The sequence below is a fragment of the Lissotriton helveticus genome, chromosome 3_2 (assembly GCF_964261635.1).
Source record: "Lissotriton helveticus chromosome 3_2, aLisHel1.1, whole genome shotgun sequence".
Lineage (NCBI taxonomy): Eukaryota > Metazoa > Chordata > Amphibia > Caudata > Salamandridae > Lissotriton > Lissotriton helveticus.
Window position 1 is genome coordinate 476,472,177 of NC_136062.1, and position 20,754 is coordinate 476,492,930.

Genomic DNA, 20,754 nt, shown 5'->3' on the forward strand with positions numbered 1-20,754 from the left:
TATGGTTCTATATTCATTACGCGTAAGAAAGGTGACCGAGTATCTAGTCACCCTACCAGATATGAAAGAAGATCTAGACAGAATATATCGTTTCATCCGTACAGGGAATGATCCAGAAAGTATTAGTGACGTCATGTGCCAAAGAAAAGTTGAAGTCCAGCTCATGATATTAAAGTTTCTGATTAATTGTCTAATAAGGGAACAAGATTATCCGACCAAAGATCGAGCCGAAATGAAAGTCCTGACAAGGTGGAGTGATAATATAGCCGAGGGTAAGCATAAGACCATCAGTAGTATAGAGAGTATGTACAAGAAGATTCGTAAAGAAATAATAAGGGTACACGAACAACGCAAAGAAGCACAAGTAAGCGAGAAAGAAAGTAACTCTGATACTGAAGAGGTAGAGGACGAGAATCCCGCCAGAATAGCGTATGTAGGAAAATCTAGATTTCCAGATCGCCATTTGCGCCTAGAACACAAGTCAGTTTTACATCATCCAGCATCAGAACAAGGTTCTCTAGAACAAGTATTTCAAGCTACCGATCACATTCTGAAATCACGAATCGGTTATAGCGAGTTAAGTACTATGCATGAACAAGAACTAGTCCGATCAGCAGTCCGATGGATTACTGATTCTACCACTTTTCCAGACGAAATAGTGGCACAAATGTTTCTGAAAATGCCCCCAGCCGAGCAACGACTGGCGGGTATGTATATGATCCAGCACCTCATTACATTGTATGAGGGTCAACATTCTGATCCAGGTCCGTTACACGATGTCCTGAACGAGTTACTCCAGTATAGATGGAAAGGTTTAGGTACCGATTTGATTAGTGTCATTCTAGAACAGCGCCACAAATACAGAACGTTTCTGAACCCACATTTTGTTCATGCCTCACCCCCAGAAAGTAAACCCTTTTACATAGACAGACAGAATCCGTTACGAGAAGTACATCCAATTAAGACAGACGGTGGTGAAATGCAACGAGTGTTTGTTTACACCCCTATCACAAAGATGGAACTTTTAGAGATGAAAAAATTAATTCCCTGTCATGATAAAGATCCAGCAGGGTTCCACCGAGAATTAAAAGACATGCTCCGTATGGGAGAATACACGTATCCAGACATCATTAAAATGTTAAAAGTCTTGTTGCCCGCAGGGGTATATGAGAAACTCAAAGAAAAAGAATGGGAGGTGGGAGAGAAAAAGATCGATTGGGCAGTTCTAGAAGCCGAAGACAAGGCACGAGTACCAGGTACCGGTCTTGGAGATAAATGTAAAGAATTACCAGAATTATTAATACAAGTTTTGCCTAGGTTATTGACAACTAGAAAAGAAGACTGGGATGCAATTTCAGCCTGTAAACAGAAACAAGACGAAGATATTAGTGATTATTATTCCAGATTTGAGAAATGTTTTACCATAAACAGTGGCCTCAAGACGAGTAGCGAGTCATACCCTCATCTTTTTGTTACTAAATTAGTCGAGAATTCAAGTCCACAAATTAAAAACCGAGTTTTGAAAGTCGAAAGTACCTGGCAAGCTAATACCCCGTCCCAGATGTTACAGATGCTTCAATACCACCAGAATAGAATCAGAGAAGAGCAAGAACATGAGAGAAAACGTATGAAAGACACGAAAATGAAAGTACTAGTTGCACAATCTGTTCCTCAAGACAGTCAGAAAAGGGGTCCGAATCAAGCCAGTCATCCTGCAGCTCCCGTTAAAGGAAACTGCAATTATTGTAAACAGCCAGGTCATTTTATAAACGAGTGTGCAGTTCTGAAACACAACATAGCTACCGGTAAGACTAAAGAAAGACCACGTCCGCCTAGACAAGAACAAGTTACACAGACTCCTCAGTCACAGAATGCACCACAGACAGTTACAGCACCGCAGCCTATCGCTGCAACACAGCATGTTACACAGCAGATGTACCAGTATGCACAGTCTGAGTATCCAGAGTATCAGCCATATTCATGAAACAGCCTAGAGAGGGAGGTAGGTTTGCCTCTCATCGAGATACCTGTAGATCAAGAAGGTCCCTATGTTCATAGTCAAGTATTAGGGAAAGATAGAAAGTTTCTGATTGATACAGGGGCAAGTAGGACCACTATAAGTCACGCCGAAGTTCCAGGGGCTCCGCTCTCAGGCTCAAGAAATGTTTCCCTTGGATTTTCAGGAAAACCTATCGTAAATGAAATTTCAAAGCCAGTTACTCTAGAAGTAGGTCCATTGTCCCGCACTACTGACCCGTTACTTACTAAGTCATGTCCAGAAAATCTATTAGGCATTAAGACACTGAAAGAGTTAGGTGCAGTTATATGCTGCTCCCCAGAGGGAATACGATTGTTCCTACGTGACTTCAAGGGTCACTATGTATTACGAGATTTTGATCCCAGGTTGTCCAATGTTCCGCAGCATCTATGGGCGCAAGGTCCAACTGATGTTGGTTATATGCAAATCACACCCCATCGTGTGACTCTCAAGCCAGGTGTAGTCCTGCCACGAATAAGACAGTACAGATTGCCACCTGAGGCTGTAGCAGCCTTATCCAAAATTATTGACGAGCTCATCGCTCAAGGAGTAGTTGTAGAAACCGACTCCAATGTATGTAATTCTCCGATCATTCCAGTCATGAAACGCACTGATCCGAATGCAACCCCAGTATATCGATTAGTGATTGATCTCCGAGAGCTTAATAAATGTATTATTCCCCAGTACCCAGTTGTCCCAGATATCTCTTCCCTATTGACAGCCATTGATTCAGAAGCTTCATTTTTCACTGTCATAGACCTCAAGAACGCGTTTTTCAGTGTTCCCATTCATCCAGACAGCCAGTTTCTTTTCGGATTTTGTTTAAATGGAAGGAGCTATATGTTCACACGCGCTCCTCAAGGTTTCACAGAAAGTCCTAGTATTTACAGTCAAGCACTCAAGAGACAACTAGACAACATTCACATGCCAACTGACACTGCCCTGCTCCAGTATGTCGATGATCTCCTGATCACAGCCCGTTCTGAACGTGCTTGCGAGCGAACATCCCTTACAGTCTTGTATTTCCTAGCCGAGATGGGACACAAGGTGTCCCCTTCTAAGCTTCAATTCTGTGTCCAGCAAGTGGTCTACTTAGGACACTTACTGTCCAAGAGGGGTAGGCAGTTGACACCAGACCGTATCCAGTTAATAGCGAGTCTTCCTCAGCCCAAGACCCAGAAGGAGGTACGTGCTTTTATCGGCCTTACTTCTTATTGCAGACAATGGATTCCTCAGTATGCATTTCTGGCCAAGCCACTGATACAGTTAACGACACAGGAGACAGCCGTATCGACTGTCCTCACTTGGACATCTGAACATACACTCAGTTTCAATGAGTTAAAGAAAGCCCTATGTCAAGCTCCAGTTCTAGCAACACCGAACTACAGTAAGCCTTTTACACTTTTCGTCACAGAACGCGAAGGTACAGCATTATCTGTTCTCACACAAGATCAAGCAGGACAATACAAGCCCTGTGCTTATTTTTCGAGCACATTAGATCCTGTAGCCCAGGCTCTGCCTGCGTGCCTCAAGTCAGTTGCAGCCACAGCACTAGCTATCAGACAAAGTGATTCCATAGTATTAGGACACTCCCTGACAGTACAAGTTCCACACTCCGTGGAAGTTCTTTTAAACCGAACACAGACTCAGCACTTGACTATTGCACGATTGACAGGTTATGAACTGACACTGTTCCAGCCACACATAGAAATCAGACGCTGCAACGTTTTAAATCCTGCTACATTGTTACCATCAGTTACTTCGAATTCTGCCACCCACGACTGTGTGGAAGTAGTTAACATTATGACCAAGCCAAGACAAGATCTGACAGATATTCCATTACCAGACCCCGACCTGACACTTTATGTGGATGGTTCATGTATGAGAACAAGTACAGGAGAACTAGTCGCCGCGTATGCAGTGACTACCGACACCGACGTTATAGAGACACACCGTATTGACACCCTGTCTGCTCAAGCAGCAGAGCTAGTTGCTCTGACACAAGCCTGCATACACGCCAAGAACCTGAAAGTTAATGTTTACACCGATTCACGTTACGCATTTGGAGTTGTACACGACTTCGGAGTGCTCTGGCAAGAGAGAGGTTTCATGACTTCTCATGGAACCAAGATTCAGCATGGTCTCCTTATTCAGGCTCTGTTAGATGCCATACATTTACCGACATCCATTGCTATCATGAAGTGCAAAGCACATACGAAAGTTACTGACACTATTTCCCAAGGTAATGATCTAGCAGATCGCACAGCCAAGCTTACAGCTCAGACACCAGACATTCCAGTTAATAAGACACCGACATACACTCCAGATCCGACTACATGTATGACAGTTAAAGACCCTACACAAGATGTCATAGATATCCAGTTACATGCTACTCCCGATGAAATCAAGAAATGGTCCGAACAAGGAGGGGTCCAGACAGATCAGGGATGGGTAACAAAGGGTAAAGCCACTTGGTTTCTCCCCGACTCTATGGTTCAAGTCATTAATAATACCGCACATAGTCCAGCACATTTAGGAGAAAAAGCCATGTTAGACAGTATCCAGAACATTTGGTTCAACAAGCATTTACGAGCTGCAGCCAAGCAGAAAGTCCGTACCTGTATGATATGTTGTCAGTTTAATCCAGGTAAAAGTGTCCCGGTGGAACAAGGTGGATTCCAGCCCCCTGACCACCCTTTTGAAGTCCTCCAGATGGATTACATTCAGATGGAGCGATGTCGAGGTTTCAAGTATGTCCTTGTAGTTGTATGCGCTTTGTCCAGGTGGACGGAGGCATATCCAGTCCCCGATTACACAGCCGCGACCACTGCCAAGCAGTTGGTTCGTGAGTTCTTCCCCCGCTATGGACTCCCTAGAGTCGTATATTCTGACAACGGCCAGCCATTCTCATCTGAGTTGATGAAACATGTGTCCCTTTTGTTAGGGTACCAGTGGAAGTTCCATTGTGTACGCCATCCTGAAGCAGCCGGTCTCGTAGAGAGACATAATCAGACCCTGAAAATTCGAATTGCAAAAGTTTGTCAAGAGAAAGGTGTGGACTGGCTCATAGCTCTGCCGGTCGCCCTGTTCTATATGCGCATGGTCGCACATTCCAGATCAGGCCTGTCCCCGTATGAGGTCGTTTTCGGCCGCCCCCCTAACATGTGGGGTACTCCTAGACCCCGAAGTATTACCGATGTTTCAAGTAATATGCTGACAGATTACCTAGCTTCCTTGATGTCTGCCCTCAACTCTTGTCGTTCACAGGTTGCCGCCGCATTTCCAGACAATACCGAGGTGGCACCGCATGAAATCGTTCCCGGATCCATGGTCCTAGTGCGAAATTTCGATCGCTCAAGTCCGCTGGAGCCTCGCTGGAAGGAGCCCCGACAGGTCCTCCTGGCCACCCGTACAGCCGTGAAGTTGGAGGGACGCAAAGGCTGGGTGCATCTTTCGCATATTAAAAAATTTTATGGATTGAAGCCAGTCTCAAAGAACATTTCCCAGGATTCAAAGGACTGCCAAAGTACTATTCTTAAGGACTGTCCCGCAAAAGACAATGATACTGCACCCTCCCTGTTAGAGACAACTCCGCAACAGGAGTATAAGCTTAAGTTAAGGTCTAGTAAAATAAGTCAGCCAGTTTGATTGTCTAAGTCCTCCCCTAGGTGAAACGGTTAGACCGGTTTCTGACATGTATAAAATAGACCCCCATAGTGAGAGAGTTAGTCAAAACTCAATCCGATGTATCGTTTTTTTATGTTTCATATTATTTCTCAGTATTATGACTTCCTGCACCAGTTATGCATTTTACCTGTATTTTCCAGTTCCTCATGTAAATAAGTCTTCTAATGTTACAGTAGAGCACACGTTTAGTGATCTGCCTCCTCATGAACTCTCTTACCGCCTCGCTATGCGTAACAATTCCTTTATCCGCATGTTACATTATTCACACCAGACCAGCAATGCCACAAATTGTTGGGTGTGTGGTCGACTCCCCCCTTTCCAGACCCCGAAGGGAGTTCTGCCACTTTTTCCTTATCCATTTTCACATAATGGTTCGTGTGGAGCATGGTCCACGTTAACGTCATCTTCAACAGATATGTCTTTTCTTAACAGTACATGTTTTCCAGACAAGCAAGGTCTTCCCCACAGAACAGGGTTAGATCTAGAAAACGAAGTTTACAATTTAGGTAATTATTCTTCGAATTTCATGGTCCTGAATTTTCAGTCTGATTCCACTCCAGACTTACCTGCTATTTCAGTACTACCAGTCAAAGGCGAATTATGTGTTAGAAATAATGGTTCCGTACATGTAGGACATAGCGATTGTACTACTATTGTCAAATATAGTGACAGTGGGAAATCTATTTTCAAAGCTTCACGCCATTCTTATTTTATTTGTGGTCAGACCGCATATGTTCGTCTGCCCCTCGATTGGGAGGGAACCTGTTACATTGCCTTCCTACTGCCACCTGTTTTCCTAGCCCCATCTGATTATCATAGAAACACACATCTAGTACACATTAGACATAGAAGGGAGTCCCCCATTGTCGATTATACTGAAACTGCTCTAGAACAGTATACAGATTTCAATAGAGGTTTCTTCTTCTTTATAGGACCTATCCAGAATAGTAAGCTAATTCGTAGGTTAACCAGAACCCTTGAAGTAGTAGTCAATGAGACTGCCTCTGCTCTAGGTAACTTAACTGAAGAGCAATCTGCTATGAGATTTGTCGTTTTACAGAATCGTCTCGTCCTTGACGTCATATTGGCCGATAGGGGCGGGGCCTGTAGAGTCATCGGATCTAGTTGCTGCATTTTCATTCCAAATAACGCGCCGTCTGTTTATTCAGCTATAACCAGACTCCATAAAATTGCCCATCTGTTACACCAAGATCCAGGCACCTGGACATGGTCCGGTTGGTTCTGGAATATAATTTCCGCTTGGGGATGGAAAGTCTTGTCCTTTCTAGGTATTGCAGTAGCGATCATATTCAGCTGCTGCCTCTGTATACAATGTGGCCCTGCGATTTGCGGCATTTGTGCTACCTCTTGTATTCCTAGTCCCAAGCCCCGTTCTAAATCCCGTTCCAAGAAAATTCGAGACGAACAAATGATACTGTATGAAATGATAGATGGTATCATGAATATTGATGTTTCCTGATGGAAACGTAGTGACAAGGAGGGAATGTGGAAAAGTAAATTTTGCCATGTTCTGTGTCCCTACGCGTCCTCCATCATATGTTGTCTGTGCATGATTAATATGCATATGTATTCCCCATGTTCGATTAATGACGCAATTACAGTTGTATCCACCTCTAGTATGTCAGTTTCCAGTTCTCGTGAATACTACGAATATCAGGCCTATGTAAAGCTACGTTGCCACGTTTCTCAGTGTGCACGTTATTTCATTGTAAAGTCCCCGTTTCTAGGCCTCAAAAGGGCCTGGACACCAGATTCAGCTCCTGTCTCCTGAAGCCTCGCTGAGGAGCGATACAGCCCCCACCTGTATCCTCGACCCTTCACTTACTTCCTGCCTCACAGTGCCCGGCTCAGCCTGGCTCTGCCTACGAGTCTGAATGGCATCAATAGTTTCCGTCATTGTCTAGCCCTTACGTCTCCATGTTAGAGAAATACTGCATTTAGTGGCCATTTAATATTCTTCATCACGCACTACATGTAGAATAATGCATGCACCATTCTTAGAGTCTGTTAGCCTTTACCCCGATAACTTTTGGATTCTATCAACATGTTCTCTAAACATCAGATACTAGATAGTGCTTAGGTACATGTCGCCCTGACTTTCCAGACTTCAGTCTCTGCTCCTAGCACAGAGTTCGTAGCCCCCAGCTTCTCCTAGTAACACGTCATTGCCAGCTTGCGCGCACCATTAGGTCAGAGGTCCCGGCTCCTTAGGTAGCCCCCTCCATGTTTCCGCCCCATTCATGACATATTCTGTTACGTTTGCATCACATGTCTATGTATACGCCTCTGTTACACCTACTTTCACCCTTATCTTTCGCGACTGCTATTGACCACACCCACTGCTCCGCCTATCGTATGTATTGTAATGCAACTGTTTTAGTATATATGATCGTGTATTGTTATTAAATGTTAGCGCGCTCATCCCAGATCCAGCCCCGGCAGCTGCTGGGCCCTGCCATCCTATTCCTATGCAGGTTGTCCTGTTCCTGTCCTTTATGCTGTAATAAACCTGCAAAACTCCTACTACCTCGAATCTTGACTCTTATTTATTGAGCTATCTGTTATTGCTCTGCCTAGTCAAACCTAGATCCGGTATTATTTATTTATATACCACACAAGCGCAGACTCCACCTTTCACATCACTCTTCCTTAAACCACCATTCTTTGCTTCTCTCCTGCTCTCCACTGCCCAAGATATCCACAGCCACGCAATCGCAGCATTCGCTGCAGCAGCCTCACCTGGTGAACCTGGATCTCCACTTTAAGGGCCTCCTGGAGAGTCTGTAACTCCATCCTCTTCCTCCTCCAGGGATCCTCTCACAAACTCCTTTTCTCCCACACAGCTTGTCTGCCCACTGGTCCTTCCTGACCGGGCCCGTCTCGCCCCTAATCTACTCCTACAAAAAACAAAGACACAGACTGTATCAAGAGAAAAACTACAGCAAAGAAAAATAGTGAGCAAAATTGTGAGATGTTACTTCAAACAAAGACTCAATGTGATGTCCTTGACGGATTATGGCTGCTTTGGTGGAGCTACTTCATCATGAGATTGCGGGACATGGGATAAGGTACAGGAGCTGGGGCTTGGCTCTGGGAGCAGGCTCTTCTCTTTCAATGGATCTAGCAAGATGCGGAGCAGGGCTTGTGGCGTAGACCTAGGTCTGTTGCAGGCTCTTCTAGGTAAATGGCTCAGCTCGATACGGAGCAGGGCTCGTGGTGGAGACCTGGGTCTGTTGCAGGCTCTTCTAGGTAAATGGCTCTAGCACGATGCAGAGCAGTGCTCATGGCGGAGACCTGGGTCTGTTGCCGGCTCTTCTAGGTAAATGGGTCTAGCACGATGCAGAGCAGGGCTCGTGGCGGAGACCTGGGTCTGTTGCAGGCTCTTCTAGGTAAATGGCTCTAGCACGATGCGGAGGAGGGCTCGTGGCGGAGACCTGGGTCTGTTGCCGGCTCTTCTAGGTAAATGGTTCTAGCACGATGCAGAGCAGGGCTCGTGGCGGAGACCTGGGTCTGTTGCCGGCTCTTCTAGGTAAATGGCTCTCGCACGATGCAGAGCAGGGCTCGTGGCGGAGACCTGGGTCTGTTGCAGGCTCTTCTAGGTAAATGGCTCTAGCTCGATACGGAGCAGGGCTCGTGGCGGAGACCTGGGTCTGTTGCAGGCTCTTCTAGGTAAATGGCTCAGCACGATGCAGGGTAGGGCTCGTGGCGAAACCTGGGTCTGCTACCGGCTCTTCTAAGTAAATGGCTCAGCACGATACGGAGCAGGGCTCGTGGTGGAGACCTGGGTCTGTTGCAGGCTCTTCTAGGTAAATGGTTCTCGCACGATGCGGAGCAGGGCTCGTGACGGGGACCTGGGTCTGTTGCAGGCTCTTCTAGGTAAATGGCTCTAGCACGATGCGGAGCAGGGCTCGTGGCGGAGACCTGGGTCTGTTGCAGGCTCTTCTAGGTCAATGGCTCTAGCACGATGCAGAGCAGGGCTCGTGGTGGAGACCTGGGTCTGTTGCAGGCTCTTCTAGGTAAAAGGCTCAGCACGATGCAGAGTAGGGCTCGTGGTGGAGACCTGGGTCTGTTGCAGTCTCTTCTAGGTAAAAGGCTCTAGCACGATGCGGAGGAGGGCTCGTGGCGGAGACCTGGGTCTGTTGCCGGCTCTTCTAGGTAAATGGCTCAGCACGATGCAGAGCAGGGCTCGTGGCGGAGAGCTGGGTCTGTTGCCGGCTCTTCTAGGTAAATGGCTCAGCACGATGCAGAGTAGGGCTCGTGGTGGAGACCTGGGTCTGTTGCAGGCTCTTCTAGGTAAAAGGCTCTAGCACGATGCGGAGGAGGGCTCGTGGGGGAGACCTGGGTCTGTTGCCGGCTCTTCTAGGTAAATGGCTCAGCACGATGCAGAGCAGGGCTCGTGGCGGAGAGCTGGGTCTGTTGCCGGCTCTTCTAGGTCAATGGTTCAGCACGATGCAGAGTAGGGTTCGTGACGGAGACCTGGGCCTGTTGCAGGCTCTTCTAGGTAAATGGCTCTAGCACGATGCGGCGCAGAGCTCGTGGCGGAGACCTGGGCCTGTTGCCGGCTCTTCTAGGTCAATGGCTCTAGCACGATGTAGCGCAGAGCTCGTGGCGGAGACCTGGGCCTGTTGCAGGCTCTTCTAGGTCAATGGCTCTAGCACGATGTGGCGCAGAGCTCGTGGCGGAGACCTGGGCCTGTTGCAGGCTCTTCTAGGTAAATGGCTCAGCACGATGCAGGGTAGGGCTCGTGGCGGAAACCTGGGTCTGCTACCGGCTCTAAGTAAATGGCTCTTTCACGATGCGGAGCAGGGCTCGTGGCGGAGACCTGGGTCTGTAAAAGCTCTTCTAAGTAAATTGCTCTCGCACGATGCGGAGCAGGGCTCGTGACGGGGACCTGGGTCTGTTGCAGGCTCTTCTAGGTAAATGGCTCAGCACGATGCAGAGTAGGGCTCGTGGTGGAGACCTGGGTCTGTTGCAGGCTCTTCTAGGTAAATGGCTCTAGCACGATGCGGAGCAGGGCTCGTGGCGGAGACCTGGGTCTGTTGCAGGCTCTTCTAGGTAAATGGCTCAGCACGATGCAGGGTAGGGCTCGTGGCGGAAACCTGGGACTGCTACCGGCTCTTCTAAGTAAATGGCTCTAGCACGATGAGGAGCAGGGCTCATGGCAGAGACCTGGGTCTGTTGCAGGCTCTTCTAGGTAAATGGCTCAGCACGATGCAGAGCAGGGCTCGTGGCACAGAGCTGGGTCTGTTGCAGGCTCTTCTAGGTAAATGGCTCTAGCACGATGCAGAGTAGGGCTCGTGGCATGGACCTGGGTCTGATGCCGGCTCTTCTATGTAAACGGCTCTCGCACGATGCAGAGCAGGGCTCGTGGCGGAGAGCTGGGACTGTTGCAGGCTCTTCTAGGTAAATGGCTCTAGCACGATGCAGAGTAGGGCTCGTGGCATGGACCTGGGTCTGATGCCGGCTCTTCTATGTAAACGGCTCTCGCACGATGCAGAGCAGGGCTCGTGGCGGAGAGCTGGGACTGTTGCAGGCTCTTCTAGGTAAATGGCTCTAGCACGATGCAGAGTAGGGCTCGTGGCATGGACCTGGGTCTGATGCCGGCTCTTCTATGTAAACGGCTCTCGCACGATGCAGAGCAGGGCTCGTGGCGGAGAGCTGGGACTGTTGCAGGCTCTTCTAGGTAAATGGCTCTCGCACGATGCAGAGCAGGGCTCGTGGCGGAGAGCTGGGACTGTTGCAGGCTCTTCTAGGTAAATGGCTCTAGCACGATGCAGAGCAGTGCTCATGGCGGAGACCTGGGTCTGTTGCAGGCTCTTCTAGGTAAATGGCTCTAGCACGATGCAGAGCAGGGCTCGTGGTGGGGAGCTGGGACTGTTGCAGGCTCTTCTAGGTAAATGGCTCTAGCACGATGCAGAGCAGGGGTCATGGAGACCTGGGTCTGTTGCCGGCTCTTCTAGGTAAATGGCTCTAGCACGATGCGGAGCAGGGCTCGTGGTGGAGAGCTGGGTCTGTTGCCGGCTCTTCTAGGTAAATGGCTCAGCACGATGCAGAGCAGGGGTCATGGAGACCTGGGTTTGTTTCCGGCTCTTCTAGGTAAATGGCTCTAGCACGATGCGGAGCAGGGCTCGTGGTGGAGAGCTGGGTCTGTTGCAGGCTCTTCTAGGTAAATGGCTCAGCACGATGCAGAGCAGGGCTCGTGGCATAGAGCTGGGTCTGTTGCAGGCTCTTCTAGGTAAATGGCTCTCGCACGATACGGAGCAGGGCTCGTGGCGGAGACCTGGGTCTGTTGCCGGCTCTTCTAGGTCAATGGCTCCAGCACGATGCGGAGCAGGGCTCGTGGTGGAGACCTGGGTCTGTTGCAGGCTCTTCTAGGTCAATGGCTCTAGCACGATGCGGAGGAGGGCTCGTGGTGGAGACCTGGGTCTGTTGCAGGCTCTTCTAGGTAAATGGCTCAGCACGATGCAGAGCAGGGCTCGTGGTGGAGACCTGGGTCTGTTGCAGGCTCTTCTAGGTAAATGGTTCAGCACGATGCGGAGCAGGGCTCGTGGTGGAGACCTGGGTCTGTTGCAGGCTCTTCTAGGTAAATGGCTCAGCACGATGCAGGGTAGGACTCGTGACGGAGACCTGGGTCTGTTGCCGGCTCTTCTAGGTAAAAGGCTCTCGCACGATCTGGAGCAGGGCTCTTGGCGGAGACCTGGGCCTGTTGCCGGCTCTTCTAAGTAAACGGCTCAGCACGATGGGGAGCAGGGCTCGTGGTGGAGACCTGGGCCTGTTGCCGGCTCTTCTAGGTCAAAGACTCTAGCACGATGCGGAGCAGGGCTCGTGACGCAGACCTGGGCCTGTTGCAGGGTGCAGCCTGTGGACACGAGTGGAGTGGGCTTGAGTTGTCGGGTTGGGGGACAGTCAGAAAGGGGGTGTATGTCACCTTTGGAGTAATAGGACTATATTAATTGACAAGATGAGTTGGGACTCAGGGCTGAATGCTTGTTGGAAATTGGGGTATATAGTGTGGGGAGGTCTTCCGAGTGAAAAGAGACTGTGCAAACTTGTTGCCTGCAATATGTGCGCACTTTGTAATGGATTCATTTAGTTTCAGGAAAATAATATGCAACGAGATGCTGAACTTTAGGTCCCCTCTCCCTTTTAACATTAGTGGAAACAAAATATGGGGTCTCAACCAGCTGGACACAGAGCCTACAGATGAATCCCACTCTCTCTAAGAAAACTTTGAAAGAAAACGCAAAGCAAAGTTTAAGACAGAGATGCAAGGAAACAAAAAAAAAACTACTAGCAGACAAATTATAAAGACAAGGGCAGAAAAATGCAAAATTTCCTGTGCGCGAACGCGGTTTGTGTGCTCGGGGCAAAATATCTCAAACACGCATTTTGAAAGCGTGAACAAGCAAAAAATCCGCGAAGCCACGGAATTTTTGCCAATTCCGCGTTCTCCGCGGAACACAAAATAACCTAAATTCCACGAGCGGAACGGAATTTACCGCCCCGGCCTAGTCAAGTTGAGCAGTTTTCTTTTTTAAATGGACAATATATGATTGGAGCACGGCATCAGCACAGTGATACGCATGGAGCACGCACTGCAGAGCCCACCTGCTTCTAGGGGTGTAAGCCAACAGCCTCCCAGGGGTCCAGCTTGGTTTGTGGGGGAGACCCCTGGGAGGTACGGAGGGTGCCAAAGATGGACCAGGGCCTGCCAGGGTTGTGCCTGAAGAGCAGGAGGACCAGAGAGCTAGGAGAAGGCTGTTTTAGGGCAATGCAGTCCAGAAGCAGAGTGACACCACTGCTGTTTCTGCCATCTTTGAACTTGTTTCTAGGTTTTGTGTTGTTAACAGGTGACCTTTTGTGAAGCGGAGTTACTGTGGTAGGATGTTTTTTACTTATTCTGGAGGTATTTGAGAGTAGAGCATTGCATGAGTTGGTCGGCCAGGCATAGTCATTTGAAACATTAGTGCACCGGGGACCAGAGGAAGTTTTTTTAAGTTGTGTTGTTAAAGATGGTCACTGTTAGCATGACAAGGCAGCCAGTGGATTTTTTTTATTTGTGGTGCCACAGATTTTCACTTTGTTAGACTGATTAGGCAGCCGGTGGACGTCTTTGTAGGTGTACTGCCACAGACTGTCACTTTGTTAGCGTACGAGGCAGCCAGCGGATGGTTTTTTATTTTTAATTGTGGTGCCACAGATCTTCACTTTGTTAGCATGATAAGGCAGCCAGCTGATATTTTTTTTAGTTGTGCTGCCACAGAATGTCACTTTGTGATGTCTTTTTAGTTGTGCTGCCACAGATTGTCACATTGTGAGCGCGACAAAGCAGCCAGCGGATATTTTTTTAGATGTGGTGCCAGAGATTGTCACTTTGGTAGCGTAAAACGCAGCCAGCCGAAGTTTTTTTTAGTTGTGGTGCCACAGATTTTCACTTTGTTAGACTGATGAGGCAGCCATTGAATGTCTTTATAGGTGTACTGCCACAGACTGTCACTTTGTGAGAGTGACGAGGCAGCCAGTGGAAATTTTTTTTTAGCAGACACCTCATACTCATTCACAACATGGTGAGCTGCAAACCTACAGGAATACACAACTACAGCGCAAGTTGCGATGCCGCTTAGTACATTGAAAACGCACAATGCTTAAGAGCAATTGCTCAAAGATGTATAAACTCACCGAACAGGGGGAAAACATATTCCATTCCACTTCTATATTCGACCTGTAAAAGGAGACAAAAGGCATCACATTTTATTGCTTCCGAGTTAAGAATAGAAAGTTAAAATTATGGGACGTTAACAATAGTAGCTTTATTTTTTACCAACCCTTCAAGAAATGTAAATGTAAATGTTTTTGAGCTTGTAAAGCGCACTACTACCCGTCCATAGGTCTCCTGGCGCTGTATAACTCTGGAGAACCCGTCCTGGCTTTCCCTGTGGGATGGTCCCTTGCTGGGAGTCCCCAAGGTGGAGCCAGGCATCCCCGGAATTGGTGGGGCCGTTGTGGAGATTAGGCAAGCTAATGACCAGAGTTGCCGAGTGGAACCCCTGATTAGAGTAAGCACCGAAGCGAGGATTATCGAGTCCGCTGGCCAAGGTCCACGACCCTGCCGCGTCGGGTATTGAACCCTGGTCCCGGGCTGACTTCTGCTCTCGGGCCTGCCGCCTCTAACCAGTGAGCCACACTACTCCACAGCCACACTACTCCACAAGAAATACAATGCTTTTTGCCCCAAGTACATAGTATGAGGAGGTACGGCTTCGGTCAACAAAGTTATGGCCACCCTGGTCACATACGTGGGAGAAGAAGTGCCAGGTTCATGCAGAGTAAGCGAGGAAGGGGACAGTGAATCCTCACCCTATCACCCATAGACAGGCCTTTAAGAAAAGCAGCCGAATGACCTCAACCCCAAAGGTCTGTCAGAGACCATGAAGTGGAGTCACTTGACGAGGTAGGCGTCTGATCCCTTCATCGAAAGAGCCTTCTCACCTAAGGACCCCGCTGCGCCCACCACACTGACCGACGGCCAGTCCTTTGCTTATAATATATTGCCGCAGGAAACCATATTATAACTAGGGTTCCGTGTTTTCCGTTTTTACTGATTTTTACAGATAAATATAGGCAGAAAACCTTTTATTTTTCGCTCTGTATTTATTTTTAAATGTGGATAAAAGCGGATATTTTTGGGGGATTCTAAAGGCTGTCAGTCATGACTGCCAGGCCAATAACTGTGTGGATTGACAGGAAGGGAATTAAAAAAATATAGGTATTTTAATAATGAGCCTTAAATAGCAGTAGATTTGCACAATCTGGATACTAAAATTTACATATTTTCTTACAAGTGCATATTTTACCATGTGAGTGTGTTTATATCATTGAAATGTGTCAGGCGTTTAGGCATGAGTGCGCATTAACTGGTTAAATAAATGCAGAAATATACACATTTCCGCTTCATTTTTTCACAAATCCTAAAATAAATATGGATAAATACAGGTAAAATTAGCAAAAAATAAATATGGATAAATACAGACGGAAATGACAAAAATATCATGAAACCAAGAGCCCTAATTATAACAAGTGCATATTTCTGACCGCGATAAAAGGTTAAGCAGAGAGACGGATTAAATGTAGCAACGAGGCAGGACTCATTTCCTGAAGAACAAGTACAAATCCAAGACTATCAACAGGTCACAATAACTGCTCGAATAGAACTGGGCCACGAAAACTAATGTTAGTCCACAAACAGGGAGAGACACTGTGCAGCACAGGGGCTCTTATCTGTCTTAATATAAAACCCCTCCATATCTTATCAGGAAGCAGGAAGGAAAGTCCTACTGAGACGCGCGGAAACGCCACTAATTCGATCCCAATAAAAGACTCCCCAATATTAGCTTTCAACGATGGGGCAGCACCAGGAGGTTGTGATCCACATACAAGCTACTTATATGTGAATGTCACACAACAGGCTCCTAACACCTCGTCCTACCAATGAGACAAGATTCAGTAATCCACGACGCTCCCATTCGTAAATAAACAGTCAATGTCGCGGGTGCAAATTTGAAGGAAGGATGGAAATGAAGGTGTAGTAGAATAGAGCTCAGACAGCTCGACCAAGCCACACATGAATGTGTGGCGATGAGTATTAATCCATCAGAGCCCAATCAGCTCCCACTAATTCACCCTAAAAAGCCTCTAATTGCGCCCTCAGACTGGCACACAGCCCGCGTCAGAAAGAAACACTGGGTACAACTAGGGAGAAAGAACACAGCTGACTATGACCCCAGTCCTAGCAATCCATCTGCTTTCAGAAGGAGCAGCAAAAGGATTATGTTACTTACCCAGTGGGCATCTGTTCTTGACCCAACACTAGATGACAGGGGTATGCAAAGCATGTGTATCTACAGCACACATGCCTCAACACATTGTTTCTGCCTTCTGTGCCACCACCGCTCTTCAGAGAGCAGCTGAGAGAGCACTAACTCTACCCTCCGTGCTACAGCCATACTTCAGAAAGTAGCTGAGAAAACACTGCTTCTTCACACTGTGCAATGAGCACCCTTCAGAAAGTAGCTGAAGATCCACTGACTCTACCCTCTGTGCAACTATCAGACTTCAGAAGGAGAAAAACCACTGAATCCCCACCTTCAACCTCTGTACCACCGGTGACCTTCAGAAAGTACTTGACAAGGCACTGCCTCTACCCTCTGTGTCATCAGCATTCTTCAGAAAGTAGCTGAAGAGCCACAGAAGATAAAAACAAAATCACTACCTCGAACCTCTAGTTGCTAAAAACCTCCTCTACCCACCATACAATCAGTACCCTTCAGAAAGTAACTGAAAAAAACACGGTCTCTACCCTACGTACCAATGGTACCCTTCAGAAAGTAGCTGAAAACCCCCCTCCTCTATCCTTCGTACAACCAGCGTCCTTTAGACAGTAAATGAAAAAGCATGTATCCACCCTCCGTACCACCAGCGTCCTTCAGAACATAACTGAAAAAGCACCGTCTCCATCCTCTGTACAAAGGGTTCTCTTTAGAAAGTAGTTAAAAAGGCACTGCCTCTACCCTCTGTGCCATGAGCATCCTTCAGAAAGTAGTCGAAGAACCACTGCGTCAACCCTTCTTGACATAATCTGCGTTCCGAAGTAAATAAAAAGCACAACCTCTACTCTGTGTGCCATCACCATCCTTCAAAAAGTAACTGAAAAGGTACATCATCTAACCTTCGTGCCATTATCAAGCTTCAGAAGTAGACAGAAACACTGGCTCTACCCTCCGCAGCACCAGCGCCCTTCAGAAAGTAACTGAAAAAGCACGGGTCTACCTTCCGCACCACCAGTGCCCTACAGAAAATAACTGAAAAAGCACGGGTCTACCATCCGCACCACCAGTACCCTTCAGAAAGTAACTGAAATAGAACGGGTCTACCTTCTGCACCACCAGTGCCCTTCAGAAAGTTCCTGAAAAAGCACAGGTCTACCTTCCTTACCACCAGTGCCATTCAGAAAGTACCTGAAAAAGCACGGGTCTACCTTCCGCACCACCAGCGCCCTTCAGAAAGAAACTGAAAAAGCACGGGTCTACCTGCCTTCCCACCAGCGCCCTTCAGAAAGAAACTGGAAAAGCACGGGTCTTCCGGCGCTGCACTCTCTGCTTATCATGTTTATTCTTTGTGTGTTAATCTGCCATTCAGACGTGTGTTTTGACTCGACGACCTCAGTGACAGCGTACAATTAGATAAGCGAGGAAGAGATAAGAAAGCCAGAAACGCCGATGGCGGCTGCCCGCGTTCACGCGCACAAGCACGCAAGCTTTAGGCCAGGAAAAGCTGGTGGGTAGCACTTTGAAAAGCCCCTTACTAAAAGTCGAGCAAGCAGCGCATGCGCTGCTCTAGGCTCGACCTAAAAAGGAGTTACTAAAGTTGAGTAAACTTGTTGTCCTGCTAGAGACTTCTAAGCACGGATTCCTTGTCTTGTGAGTAGATAACCCAGCAGAACTTCCTTACATGGAGGATCTGTGGAATCGGTCACATCACAAAATTCAGCTGAACACATCGGGCAAAGTGTCCCTTCCACCAGATCTGGCTGTCCAGGCAGTTGTGTGGAGAGACACCCGCATAGCTGCCTAGCAAATGTGTAAAACCCGCCCACCACCAGCAAGTGCAGTAGTGGCAGCTTTCACTCTGTTGGAATGAGCGCACAATCCTTCTGGAGACCATAGCAGATCTTGTACATAATACAATCTATTGGCAAATGGTTCATTTTTGCAACACTTGGCCCTTTTTTGCTCCTGAGAAACAACACAAAGTCGGTCATCCTGATAGCATTCTCTGGCCTGGTGATTGTATAAGCTCAGGGTCCCCATGGGGTCAAGATGGTCGACCTGCTCTTCTCCTTTGGTAGGATGGGGCAGTGCTTAGAGGGTCGACATGGTGATGGATTGCCTTAAGTGGAAGAAAGTTACTAATTTTTGCAGGAATACTGCTTTTGTGAAATGTATGAGTTCGAAAATCGTCCTGTATGGCTGTAACACAGACAGGAACAACATGGAGAGTAACCCCTTTTATAAAGGCACAGGGGGTAGGGTTCAGCCACACCAATACAAACGTTTTTACCCTGGACTTATTGAATTAATCCAAATTTTTGCTACGTGGATGCTTAATTATCAGCACAAAAACAACAGCTATAACTTTGATGTATAAAAAATGAACAATTATGCTCCAATCACAATATTTAAAATCTCATACATATTTAATACAATGCACATAAAACGCCGGTGACATTTGTTAATACGGTTTATCCTCCGTTGGATCAGATATATCAAAAACATTTGATCCAAAACGAACATAGAAAACAACTGTAAACAACAAAATACTAAAATTTGTTGTGTTGAAGCAGAATTTCGAGGGCTCCTTCACATTTATCCCACCTTCTTCAGGACAATTAACTGAATTAAAACCATTGATATCCTCCAGGATTTTACCAACGTGAAATCTGAGCTACAAAGTTTTAAATATTAGTTTCTTAACTCATTGGGAAAGAAACTGACCTTTCGTACTGTTATTGGGAAGGACAATTAGAGCAAGGCACCTTCAATATACAGGATAGGAAATCCTAGAGAATATCAGAGTCCATGAAACCAACGGCCCTGACTGGGGCCGGGGGCATACCTACCGGCAGGGAACTTGTAGGAGCCCCTTCCATACCTGTGAAACCAAGGGCATACCAGCAGGGACAAGCCGCCCAAATAGTAGGCGCAGGGCCTCATAAAACTCAGAGTTGGTAAGGGGGTTGCTCTGGCTTCAGGAAACTCTGGGAGGTGCAGAGACAGCTCTGACACAGGCTCAATGTCAGTCAGTCCTTGAATGCAGACGTTCCCTCGTCTCGTCAGATGACTGCAACGGTCGGGGTGAAGTCGAAGTAGGCTCCGACTTCTTGTTATGCTTGTGGTACTTATGTGAATGCCCGGATGACTTCAACTATGAGTGTTTGGAATGGCTCTGCGACTGATACCTGTACATGCCTCTCAACTGGGATCAAGCAGCATGAGGGACCGCTCCCTCAAATCCTTGTTGTGCATGGCGCGACAATCTATGCAGGTCGTGGTCACATGTGAGGTACTAAAGGCAGATGAGGTATGGATCGGTCACTGACATTTGCCGCGGACAGGTGCCATAGCGCTTGAAACCAGTCTTCATCGTGGACACCCCTGCCACACCAGGAGACAATGGGGTTGAGAAAAAAGTCAGTCAAAAAGTGACCGGGGTAGCTCTTCCCCAGATCTGCGCTGACTTGTGTGGAAAGAAAAGAATGGACGTCAGCAAGCTGGGATGGCGCCTATAAAGGCACTTCACATGTAATTCCAGTACAGACGACGCAACGTGGAGCCGAACAACGCTACCTACTGGCGCCCAGTGATACTGCTCACAAAACATTTCTGGATCTAGTCTGATGCCTGGGGATAAATCTAAGGTAAGGAATTTGCAGCTAGAAGTCTCAATCAGATGGTTGCCGAAGCTGCCGAAGCCTCGAAAGAGGCTAAGTTGCTGGTGAGTTGCTGGTGTGCTGGCTGGACTAGTTCTAAAGAGCAAGTAATGGCCTCTTTCAACCAGTCTATGGCCGAGTTAGTCTCTGCTCCAAACTGCCAAGAGCTGTCGAAGGGCATGTCCATCAAGGACTGTTGGACATGTGAGGAAAAGCCTGTAGAGTGAATCTAGACTTGAAGCCGAAGCACTACGCTCGCTGGCTCAAACTGCCCTACCCACACAGTTGGTGGTATCCAGGCCCCAGCAAATGGAGTACTCCACCACGTCCTGACAATCCAAAATTATGCGTTGTAATGTTGGTCCTATTTCCTCTGGCAAGATGTCCAGTACTCTGTATCACAACGCATGCGCGTACGTGTCCAAGAAGTAAGATGTACTTCCGAGCTTGATGACCGAAAGGCACGTTTATTAAAACTATTGCAAAAAATAACATTTTAATATGCAAAATTTATTTTTGCTGG

The 20,754-nt window shown here is 47.5% G+C and overlaps 1 protein-coding gene across 3 annotated transcripts in view; it reads right to left on the bottom strand.

Moving 5' to 3' along the window:
• The window catches only part of PHF21A (PHD finger protein 21A), a 419,360-nt gene that overhangs the window by 342,028 nt on the left and 56,578 nt on the right, over nucleotides 1-20,754 (bottom strand). For all 3 annotated transcript variants that reach the window (XM_078684392.1, XM_078684393.1, XM_078684391.1), the window contains exons 2-3: nucleotides 14,426-14,468; nucleotides 8,486-8,643 (exon numbers count right to left, since the gene is read on the bottom strand). In XM_078684392.1, coding sequence (XP_078540518.1) covers nucleotides 8,486-8,539 — 54 coding nt within the window. In that variant the 5' untranslated portion in view covers nucleotides 8,540-8,643; nucleotides 14,426-14,468. The remainder of the gene's footprint in view (nucleotides 1-8,485; nucleotides 8,644-14,425; nucleotides 14,469-20,754) is intronic.